The sequence below is a fragment of the Bacillus rossius genome, chromosome 7 (genome assembly GCF_032445375.1).
Source record: "Bacillus rossius redtenbacheri isolate Brsri chromosome 7, Brsri_v3, whole genome shotgun sequence".
Classification (NCBI taxonomy): domain Eukaryota; kingdom Metazoa; phylum Arthropoda; class Insecta; order Phasmatodea; family Bacillidae; genus Bacillus; species Bacillus rossius.
In genome coordinates this window covers 61,500,644-61,512,923 of record NC_086335.1, presented here as the reverse complement: position 1 = coordinate 61,512,923, position 12,280 = coordinate 61,500,644, and the positions used below count along the sequence as shown (strand labels likewise).

The window sequence follows — 12,280 nt, the reverse complement described above, 5'->3', positions numbered from 1 at the left end:
ACTCGTAAACAAGAAACAATTTCTATCGCCGCATGAATACACAGGTATTGTGATGAAAATTTAAAAAAATTTCTATATCTCCTAAAGTATTTGGAATTTCTTATCTCCGCCAGTTGATTTGAAAAGAGGAAGTGAAATAGAAAGTATTTTAGGATTTTTATCATTTTTTTTTCGCATATACCGCGACTCTACATATTTACCCCACTATCTCTCTCTTCTATATATAAAAATCTATATAGCTCTATACATCTATATATCTCTTTATATAACCCATTTCATTCTCTATACCTCGCTCTATCTCAACTTATCTCTCTGTCTCTCTCTATCTCACTCTATATATATCACTCTATCTCTGACTCTCTTTTATATTTAAATAAATTATGTCATTAGTGTGCACTTATACAACAAAAACAGACGAATTACCGCTATATAATATGAAATAAACACATTTTTTGAAACGAATTCTGCTCCAACTATTGCAAAATAGTTATACCGTCACATAAACCTTCACGGGCATGCGCATAACAACTCACCAAAATTTCATCGCAATCGGATGAATGGTATAGGAACGCATACGGCACAAACAAACGAAAATTAAAGACATGACAAACGCATCAAACGATGGTGCGTTTAAAATTCAAAGCAACTAACTCTATCTATTGACGAAGTTAAGAACAAAACTGTTATGAGCGCCTTTATTTTGCTAGCCGCTGCGAGCTCCACTAAGCGGGCTGGTCTCACCAAGGAGAAAAATATGAATTTGCCAGACCTTACTATGTGTATGATCGTGTGGCAGACATAGAGAAATGACACTCACTCACGATTTGTATGTCTATGACCTATGATTTTTTCTGTTATAAAATGAAATTATCACTTTTTCACTCCCTTAGGGATGGAATTTCATATTAATATGTGGTCTATGTGTTAATCCAGGTAATGAGCTCGTTGTAGGCGGGGAAGGTTGATCAAGTGTTAATTGATCAGCTTTCGACCGGGGTTGAATAATATAAAATTATATTAAAAATTAGGGGTTGATGATAGAAAGGTGAAAATTTAGGGTTTATGTATTTTTAATGCCACATTATAAAAAAAATTGTCCAAAAATTAAAAAAAAATGTTAGGGGTGGACAACCCTTATCACTAAGGGGTATGAAAAATAGATAGTAGCCGATTCTCCGACCTACTGAATATGCATACAAAATTTGATAAAAACCGGTCAAGCCGTTTCGGAGGAGTATGGTAACTAACACTGTGACACGAGCATTATATACATAAGATTTTTAGCGCAGCCGACAGTTGAAGGTAGATTTCAAGTAACTATTTCTTCTGAAACGTTGGGCAAACTTTTGGAACATATTTATAACTTAATTTACATAACAGCATTTATGTTTTTCAATATATCAAAATGATCGATCGAACATTTTCTCATATTCCATACAGTAGATATGTGTCGAATGTTTTTAATTCAATTCGTTCAGCATTAAATAACTTATAACGAATTTCATAATATGCCTACTAAGGTAGTTATGAATGGTCGTATAGAAAATTTGTTTTGGACCAAGGTTTAAAATATTGTTTCGAATGTTTATAATAAGTTTGCACGAATTTGTAAGTGTACGTAATAAGGAAGTTAGAAGTGTTTTTATTCAACGCCTGGTTTTTTCAACATAGTATAGTAGATAATAGTTTGGCTTATCAAAAACTAACTCAGAGAAACATTTTAGATAATATTTGTAAGATTTACAATAAATTATATACATTTGATTTTGTAGCTAATATGTGAGTTTTTTTGTCCTTAAACCTTTGCAGTAATTATTAGGTATCAAACAAATGTTCACACAAAAATATTATATAATATTCATAAGGTTTGCAAACAATTTCAATGGGTATGATAATGTCCTACTAGGAGAGGTTTTTTTGTCTTACATGATTGTTCGTATAAAAATTATTCAGACAAAAATTGTATATAATATTTAGAAGTTTTAAAATAAAAAAAAATCGTATTCGATTTTATGCAAAGTACGAAAATTAAATAGATAAACTTCGTTCAAAAGGAGCCAAAGGCAATCCGGACAATCAAAAATCTGGATAATCTGGGTAATATGGAAAATAACCAAAACACAATCCCTAAATAAGCAGACAACATTTTTAACGATAAAAACTAAGGTTATTTTATAACAAAAATACATTGTAAACATGCCCTATTTGTTTACAAGACATTGAAAAAATATAAAAATAACTTTTCACATAATTTGTTAACAAATAATTGTCTACTTTATTCCGTTTCAAACACGTACGGCGCTCGAATGAATCACGGCGAAGCAAACGCTTCATCATCAACAGCTCAGCTGGAGAGACGTCGGGCTGTCGCTCCAAGTACGCCATGATGTTTGTCAGCTGTGTGCTTTCTTGAACTCAACAAAAACTATTTTAATACCGTAATTCCACCATCCATGCAGTAACTATACATTGAATCAAACTAAAAAGTTAATATTGGGCGTACTTATAGTTACGTTTTGCTAACGTAGTTTAATTTTATATGTCAACATTAAATAAAAAGGTTACAAATCTTATCCGGATTATCTTGAGATCCGGGTCAACAACGGCCACAAAAACAAAGGTTTACATTTTTTTTAATGTATTCCAACCCCTGCTCCCACCTTACTATTACAACAATGGTTCGTCTTATCAAAAATGGTTTCAGCCATATGTTTAAGGTAAAATTTAAAATGTTTACAAAAAGGTTTGAAAGGATTTTATGGTACTAAGGGACTCATAAATTGTTTTGTCCTTCCAACTCCTGATATTTCCAACCATACCAGATATAATTTGGCCACATTAAAATTTAATTTTGAAAACGAGATACAAAATCTTTACAAGGGTGGGATATTTAATATAGTATGGGATTTGTAGCGATTTTTCAGTTTTTCAAAAATCCTAATAGTCGGAATTTTCCCATTAACGAACTTGACCAAGATTTCCCACTAGTTTATTTTATGTATCGATTTGAAAGTTATTCATGTAGTAATATTACGGCAGTTGGGTGTGTATATACTTAAATATTTTTGGGTTGATGATGACGTTGGGGTTAATGGGCCAGGAAACAAACAACTAGTTATGTAAAAAAATTTCAGAATCTACAGCGTGGTAACTGTTACAATAAGTAGTATTTCCAAGAAACTCTACCAAAATTGTTCCATAAGAGTACTGAGATTACCAATGGTCTTTAGCAACGATTTATTTAACCATTAGAGAGTAATTATTCCTTTCGTATAATCTCTTCCTTAAAAGAATAAGTTATTCCAGTGTTGACATCCTTATTTTTAGTAATATAAAGATTTTGCAATATTCATCCACAGGTGTTGTTCTGTTTGTGGTTACAGTAAGGTTTAAAGTCAGGCTCGTGGTCAAAGTAGAGGGAGTAAACGCTTACTGACACATCGCCGTTAAAGAAAATTATCAATTTCATACTATTTTCAAATGTGCCGAGTATTAGATTTCGTATTTGTATTTTAAGCATAGTGTTGCACAAAAATATTTGTTTTTATTTTATTCAAATATTTATTAATTTAATAATTATTATGAAATTACATTACATTCATGCATTTTTCTATGCTATTGTATTTCACAGCTTTAGATATGTTTGCTTGAGATGAATAACAATGAAAGTCCGGGCACCACATGACTAAAAAAAACACATGTTTACCGACTTGAGGCTCGCAACTGAGTCATACACTATCTATCTCTCTAAAGAGCGGGAATGGCAATCGAGTGTCACGGGTCTTTTTTTTTTTTAATAATTTCTGTGTATTTCCACTCTTCTCAACAATAGGTGTCGACACTAGATATAACAAAGAAGGAGACTCAACACAAGTATTATATTGGGGGAGGGGGGAGGGAACACACAAGAGAAAATTCTTTAGGACAATCAAATGAAATTCAACGGCGTATCCTGAATTTCAAGCTTTTTCACGCGATTACTTGAAGACATGCTTTCTATTCTGTTTTTAATGAACTTCCCCCGAATACCTGTATGTGATAAGTGGGGTTGCACTAGTTTTTTTTAAAGTAAACTGTTTAAATTTTTTAAAACTTTATTTTTAGTTGTAAACATACCAATCCAAGGTGTTCTTAGCAAAATTCAACTTTCACACTTCCCCCCCCCCCCTTCTTGAACTTCAAACAGATCTACGCCTCGGTTCTCCATCTCCTCCACAGCACTCATATGTTATATTGTGCCAGCCAATGAGTGACTCGACGTATCGTCTGAGAAATTGCTCAAGGAAGAGGATATCTATCATGCCCTAGAGTCCCCCCACCACTTCTCCCCGAACATGAGATATGATTCGGTATCCTGCAATGATTGTCTCGATACATCGACAAGGAAAGTTACAAGGAAGAAGAGTTGTTCCTTGGAATCTAACCTAAATCTTCTTCTTAGGAAGCGAGCTGCTGTGGACTTTTTCAACATCGAGGCAATTAGAAATGGACGAGTGTATAGACAATAAAATGGAGCAATTGATTATTTCCTATTACAGATCTTTTTTTTTGTCTCCTGCGTTGGAGACTGCTGCCCTGAAGAAGGAGACTGCAATGTTGGTGAGCTCTTCGTCTTTTCACAATTCTATACCCAACGAAGCCAATCAGCATCAGTCCCTGCCCGACGTCAGAGAGCCCTCCCAGACGAAGTTCCTGCCCCTGGAAGACCTCCCCGCGTCCTCGCGGGCGACGTCGGCGAAGGGGTCGTCGCGCACGGGAGGCGGCCGGCGGTCCCAGTGGAGCGGCAGCTCTGGTTGGAACTGCGGCTGGAACTGCGGCGGCTGCTGCAGCAGGAACAGCGAGTTGAAGCCGAGGAAGCCCGAGGCGAGCACGGCTAGCTTGCCCAGCAGCACCGCCTTCTTGGCGATCAGCGCCAGCGCCAGGAAGAAGAGTGGCACCAGGGTGGCCAGGCTGATCTTGGCGCCGACGAGGAACGGCAGCACCAGGCGCCGCACCAACAGTCGACCTGCCGAGGGGATCAAGCGTTCAACTTCTCAGTCAGGCATAGTCTTCATGCCACGAAAGGAAAAACAGAACATCCTGGTTGAATGCACTAAGTTGGACGATATAAAAACCACCCCAAGCAAGTGGTACGTCATTTGGAATTCAGTCAGATTTTGGTTCTCACCCGCCTGCAGCCTCCAAGATATACTTCCCTTTCAATAAGAAAGGTGATCAGAGTTATCATTACAATAATCTCTCATGTGGATGATTTATTACACGCCCAAATTTTCCTTGGGGGACCAGAATGCACACTCTGAGATAGGAAGGACAGACTTGGCGTGACCATATTGGCGAGAGAAGTGGATATGCCACTTCAGCGTGGTTCGGAGGTGTTTGGGTAGAAGCTATGAGGAAAGACACGAATGTTGACTTCAACAATTGCCCAAAGCTAGCTGCAATGCCATTTAGAGCCCCAAAATAATTAATATGGAACCTCAATTGCAAGAAGTAGCAAAATATTTCAAAATCCAAAATGGCAGGTACTAGTGCCCCTCAACATCTCTTTGCCATTGTAGCCTTTGAAGACGATGGCAGGTGGTCAGTGGAGAATAGAGAGTTGACGGGATGAATGAAAGGGGTGGACGAAAGTGAACTGGGAAATCCCATCAACTCACTGCAATATCCACTATGTTTCCCGTTTGTGGAATGTCCTAGGAATCATCCATAGAGGGCCGCTCCACCTCACCAGACTCTCTCTTTTCGGTACATCCGAGGGTGTTGGAGGACGATTACTCTAGAGCAGACCTCACTTCGGTGAACACCTCTGGTGCCGGATCAGCGTGAGAGGGGGGTTGGAGGGGCGTACCTGTGCCCAGCCGGCGCTCCTCGAAGGCGGGCAGCCGCCGGTCCAGGCGAAACTCCATGACGCCACCGACGGGCGTCGAACCGACCTTGAGGTGCAGGCCCGGGTAGATGACCCCCAGGTCCCAGCGCAACGAGCGCCGCGACAGAAACGTTGACAGCACGCCCATTGCCGTCCTGAGGACACATTCAGCTCGTGAAGTACCATCAGCTTCGAAGCAACAATAGACTTAAGGGGAAGAGACGGGAACCAAAGATGTCATGGTCTTTGTTTGAAAAGATTGCATAACATTGAATTTAGTTTCCTTATGAAGGCTTTAGCATTTAGTAGTAAATCAAATATTTATTGTGCAAACGTCTTAGTTAATGGTATACGGCATTTGGTAGGAACAATATCGTAAATGCAACAGAAGTCGAATGGTGGCGAAGTCGTCAAGATGGCGGACCTACGTGTAGCAACATGAACCCGTATATTGACACTTTCGTTAACATTATGGGACATTCCCAACGTATTGGTGTGCCAAATGAAACTTTATGATGGTGAAACGACCCTGGAATATAATTGGTAATCTAAAATTGTTTATTAGAAAGTGTTAAAAGGTTTTAAAATATTTAACTAAACTGGAATTAAAATATTTATAATAAAGGCTCTCCTTTCAAAGTTATAATGTTTTCGGTAGCGTGGTGGCAGAGCAAAAGGATCAGAAGCTCAAGGGTAATTTTTCACATAGTTCAAACCTCGTCACTGGAAAAACTTTTTGTTACTATTTTAATTAATATAAAATAATATAGTTTAATAATGTTGACTCATCTCAATAAGGTTAAGGTTTGTTTATAGGGTCTATTTTGCAGACAGATTTCAGTCGTTTAAGCAAAAACAAATATACAAACATATATTTAGTGTTATATTATGCGTTTTTAAATGTTTAATATTAGTATTTTGGTTATGCCATATATGTATAACTTCTAATTTGAGTGGAATCTTTAATGTAATAAATGGTTGGTGGATTTTAAAAAGATGGACAGTATTTTAATAAAATCCTTGTTAAAAATCAGGTCCAAAGCTGGGGTATAGGATTTTTTTCAAGAATTTTTTGCATTTATCGGAGCCGTTTATAATATTTAAAAATTAGCGTCGGTTTCGTGCTGCTATCTGCGCGTGGTGGTGACAAGCAACTTGTACGATTCAGACAGCGAAGTACGTCTGTAATTCGTGTCCAGAAATTTTGATACTTGAAAAAGCGAATATTATTTGTACCAGTATATTTATTCCGCTCGGCATTATTTTAAATAATTCTACATAAATGCAATGTCTGGGTTTATTATTATAAGTGTTTGCGACTTGAGAACACATGAATTTGATTGTTACCGAGTTTAGACATTTACACATCACTGGCGAGTACTGAAAGACTCACTAACATATATTATATTTGTAATGTTTGCAAATGTAGGAATACTGTCAATTTACACAATATTACAGTCTTTGTTAACAACTTAATGCATGATCTTTGTCTTATTGTTGACAAATTTCTAGTATTCAACAATAAAAAATTAATACGGCATAAAAACTTGAAATCGGTATGACTTTTCTCGGTTCTTATCTCTCTCTTAAACCAATTGCTGGATGTGTGAATCACATCGGGGACATTAAAAAACTGTAAGAGATGGTGAGGTGAAAAGGAGCGTTGGCGGAATTCACTAATGGTGAAATTGGGATTAACTCATGAAAAACTCTACCTGCTTACGACAATGTCCAACACATTTCGCACGTTGGATACGTTTATTCCGGATTTTATGCCGTTGGTGGGAAACGAACCCGGAATTGGTGATAAGACCAAAGAGCCAACCATCCACCCTTTATAACATTTTTTTGCCAGGTTGGCACAGTTCTTTTCAACTTTGACAATTTATTGACTGCGCGACAATAAATGTGACTTATTTAGACAAATTTAAACCCATACCTCTAAAACAAATTCTGACCTGTAGTGGGTGGGGTCCTTGTCGAGGGACAGCACGGTCCTGGTGCTCTTCTCGTCACCGTCGTCCTCCAGGTCGAGCGAGACTCCGTCGGCGACGCGCACCACGTCCTCGGAGTCGGCGCGCGCCAGGCCCGACACCGCCCCTTCGTTGAGGCACGGCAGCAGGGACGCTGCCGCGCCATCGCCCTCCCGCGCGTCCAGGCACCGTCTCAGCGACGAGGCGAAGCTGTAGGTGTAGTCGTTACCGAGGTCCAGGTCGTCGTCGGGCATGATCACGCAGCGCGACGCCTGCAGAACGCAAGCCGACACCACGAGGAAGGCGTTCCCGAGCATTACTCTTGACCGTTGATGGTTAACACGCTGGGAAGATCACTGATGCAGCTGAGTACATCTTACAACTATACGTACAAAGCACTTAGTAGATCTTTTGATACGACAAGAACTCTTACCGTGCGCTGAATGATCAAAAAAGACGAATGGGAGATCAAGCTATTGATGAAGTCCAACCATCTCCCAGCTTAACACCCCCAAAACATCAAAGGAACATAATCACAGCACAAATGACGCTCAACCCACGCAGCACTTCATACAAAGAGCATTAACACTGCATGGGATTCTTCTGAAGAACTTCCTCTGTGAGCTGTATGACCCAAAAGACGTATGGGAGATCAGGCTATTGATGAAGTCCAACCATCTCCCAACTTAACGTCCCAAGAATATCATCGATACATCATCAGAGCAGTAATGATGCTCAGCTTCCTGCATCACTTCATCCAAAGATCATCACCACTGCATGGGATTCTTCTGACAGAAGGGCGGAGACGAAACGTGGTTTCGCTTTCAAACAACGCATCCGAAGAGTCCAGCCAGTTGTTTACAACTACCGTGCCCAGAAGAAAGCCAACCGGTATATATTACCTCCTGCACAATGTCTGCCAGTTTTCGAGAGGACCAGCGAGCAGATTTCTCTCCGGCGGGACTCCTCCTGATTGGCCGTCCGAGTTGGGCGGTGCGTGGGAACGCGCCGATGCAGTGGTCATTGTCTCGATGTGTGAGATCTCTCCGGGCGCCCGGCGTCGCTCGGGCGAGCAGCGAGTGCTGTTCCGCGCCCGTCACGGCCAGCGGGATACCAGCTAGTTGCCTGTCTGCAGAGGTGCTGCCGGCCGGATGGCAGTCATTACACGCAGCGTGGCAGCTGAAAGTGAAGAACTCTCCATCTGCATACAATGGCTGTTGACCACTGTGATGTGAACAGCTGGACTTTCTCTGTGAACAAAAGTTTCTCGTTTTCCACCTTGGCTTTGCTGCGTTTCCAAGGTTGGGAAAAGCACAATCTGAACTAAATATATAACTGGAGAAGATTAATTGTTCAAACATTTTTTGACCAAAAATAGTCTGCAATCCGCTATAGGTAAGTTATTTTTGCTCTTAAAGTTAGACGGAATATATATTTTTTAAATGGCATTTATTAACTTACATAAGATAATAAAAATAACAAATATGGACAAGGTTTAATGAAGCCTATCAAACAGTCACATTTGTCCGATTTAAATTATAATCTCTAATCTCAACCAATATAAACTTCATATTATGATCACCATATGCATGTCCGCTAGCTATGTGAATGTAAATCATTCCATTTGGTGTACTATAGTGTGTCTCACGCCTTTTTTGTTAGATTATTGCTTATTAATGTAAAAGACATTATTTTGTACACAATCGAAAATTATTTAAATGGCTTTTATTATTTTTTCTTAAATTATGTTTAGTATATATCTATGTGTCCATAAATTAGTGTTTTTTTATAATATTATCAATGTTAAAACTCATTATTATTTCCCAGGGGAAACCATTTGTAGATGTTGGACACTATTTATAAAAAGGCATCTCTTTAATATGTGCTTAGCTCAAACACAACCCAAAAATTTTAATATTAAACGATAAAATTAATTGTTGAAACCAATATGGCGTTATGGCGTCTTTCAGTTACACCTCCTTAGAATATTTTCATATGAGTATCCTTTTAAAAATGAAAAGATTCAGACACCTAAAAAAAAGTTCATTATGTCATAAAGAATTGTCTAAAACTGTTGTGCTCTATTGGGTACATCTTCGATATAGCACTCCGAATAAAGAACAAACTTAAGTCCTGTCAGTGGGCTTGGATGAACCAGGGGGCGGTCTGAAGCAACTTGCAGGGCCTGAAGCACCTGGGAAGTGAAGTGCGACTGCCCGCAGAGTCGAGGCAGTCCTCCCGGGTGGGCTGAGACCCGCACGACGGGAACGGGTCGTTACCACAACGCCGAAATACAGTAACGCCGAAAAAGTACCACAACCTAACCTAACCTTACCTTACCTTACCTAACCTAACCTTTGTGGCAGTCCTGCAATGACATTTTTCGGCGTTAATGTATTTCGGCGTTGTGGTAATTCGGCGTTGTGGTGCACAGCAGTTTTATAGCTGTCGGCGTTGTAGTAAATTTGGCATTCGGCGTTATGGTTTTCGGCGTTATTGTATGTTCGGCGTTGTGAACACACGACGCTTTGTAAACTGAAGGAGCGATGGTCGGCAGAAAATTGAATGAATTGATAACACTTTATTAAAATAAGCTTTTCAGTAATCAAAAATGGAATTGATTACAACTCACAGAAATATAGTGTAAAAAATTATTAATATGTTAAAATAAATATAATAAAAAATTCTAAAATAAATGTTTTCGTTATACATGTGCACAAGAATATAATTTTAAATAATCAGGAAAATTTTAAATAAGTAACCAGTGCATGACATAGCAGTAAGCACTGCATGTTTTTTTTAGATGGTTTTCACTCATACTAAATATCGTGCGTAGGTAGACCTTATTTCCTAGTACACAAAATATTCACTCATTACTTGGCCAACTGAGCACGTTATACAAAATCCTACTTAAGTACACAGAATCTCTAAGCTAGCCAAGTGTACGCGGTTTCTTGATTGCTAGAATCACACACGCATACTTGCTGTCTGTGATAACTATGGCATTTAGGTGATACATTTGGGGTATGACCAGAGGTGGACTAGCAGTGTTGGCCGCTCTAGACCGTTTAGTACGAGCCGTCCCTTATCGCTTAGTACTCACTGTTGCCTGGGCATGGTCGGCCTTGCGGCAAGTCCGCCACTGGGTATGTCCATGGCTGTGTCCGAATTTAAGTGTACAGATATGCACTTTTGACCCCACATACTTAAAGTGTACTCGTGGCAATATTAAATGATTTGACAGTTTGTTTATATTTAAGATTTATCTAAAAATATACGTATTATTAATAAAAATTTTAGATTTATTTTTCGTTTAGTTGTGTTTCTAAACAAAAAATTAACTATTGATAAAAATAATTTCAACCAAAAATTATAATTTTATATTTTTGCAAAACTCCGCGACCCCGGAGAAACCCCCGGAATGGCCTCCGCATGGGGAGCCCAAGAAAAGAAACGGGTTCTCAATTTGGAAGCCACCTGGAAGGTGTTTTGTTACCACCCACCGTCTCTTTGGTAGCCTGACTTGTTGCAAGGGATTGTATTCATACCAGAAAAATGCCACCATATTGTCTGGAGAAGCCGGGGCGCGAACCCGGGTCTTACAAGTCACAAGGCAGGCGCTCTACCCCAGAACCAGAGTAGTACAGCGGATACTTGCAGTATTCTTAACACTGACAAGGTGTTTACTGCAGTTTGGCATTTAGCAGTTACTAATACTTACTTTAGGTAGTTGATATGGGAAGCAATCGTGGACAAATGAACCATGTCTGTAAATATCAGTATCAATAAAGTGTGAAATTACGAATGAATTATTAAATCAATAAAATACTATTTTATTAAAACTTTATTATTGTCATTTAATGTTATTTATTATTAGTGAAAAAATATTAATAAAAACATTGAGGGGTGCTTGATATCAGTTGTCTCAAATTTTTCAACAATAATGTCTACTTTAATATAAAGATTTGTTTTCTTTTTATTTTAGACCTTTGTACCGACGTTTTCTCGGTGATTTACCTAAACCTTTTTGGTTTTTGTGCAGCGATGTTAATCTCCTTAAGTGACTACTTGAGTGTGTGTTTCATGACTGCAGCCCGCTTCATGATTTTATTTCCCTCCTCCCCCCTCCTCCTTGTTCCTTTTCGGTTTATGATACCACCATTAATTCTATGTTGGTATGGGGAAGTTCTTCAGTGTCGGACACCTAAGATTTTTAGAAAGTAAAATCTATTTCGAGAAATGTAACTTTAATTATGAAATAGATAAATCAACAAATTTTTTAATCACTTTGAATGACCAAAATTGTAACATCCGTACAAAAAAAATATCAACTTAAATTAAACATTCAGGAATGATTGCACATGCTTCATGAGTCTTCCCATGGTAGCTGGAGCATTGTATTCAGTATTCGTCGTGGTCCTCTGAGCACGCTACGCAAGTA

At 38.7% G+C, this 12,280-nt stretch overlaps 1 protein-coding gene across 1 annotated transcript; it reads right to left on the bottom strand.

Moving 5' to 3' along the window:
• Positions 1-3,633: 3,633 nt before the first annotated feature.
• LOC134534464 (uncharacterized) lies at positions 3,634-8,922 on the bottom strand. The gene is made up of 3 exons (XM_063372938.1): positions 7,825-8,922; positions 5,849-6,021; positions 3,634-5,005 (listed from the first exon to the last, which is right to left on the bottom strand). The coding sequence occupies exons 1-3, from the start codon at positions 8,154-8,156 to the stop codon at positions 4,650-4,652; spliced, it is 861 nt and encodes a 286-aa protein (XP_063229008.1). The 5' UTR covers positions 8,157-8,922; the 3' UTR covers positions 3,634-4,649.
• Between the last annotated feature and the right edge of the window lie 3,358 nt (positions 8,923-12,280).

Coding starts and splice junctions, on each gene's coding strand:
- LOC134534464 (XM_063372938.1), bottom strand. CDS start 8,156: ATGCTCGGGAACGCCTTCCTCGTGGTGTCGGCTTGCGTTCTGCAGGCG. Junction 6,022..7,824: donor AAGGACCCCACCCACTACAG/GTCAGAATTTGT, acceptor ATGTGTCCTCAG/GACGGCAATGGGCGTGCTGT. Junction 5,006..5,848: donor GGAGCGCCGGCTGGGCACAG/GTACGCCCCTCC, acceptor TCCCCTCGGCAG/GTCGACTGTTGGTGCGGCGC.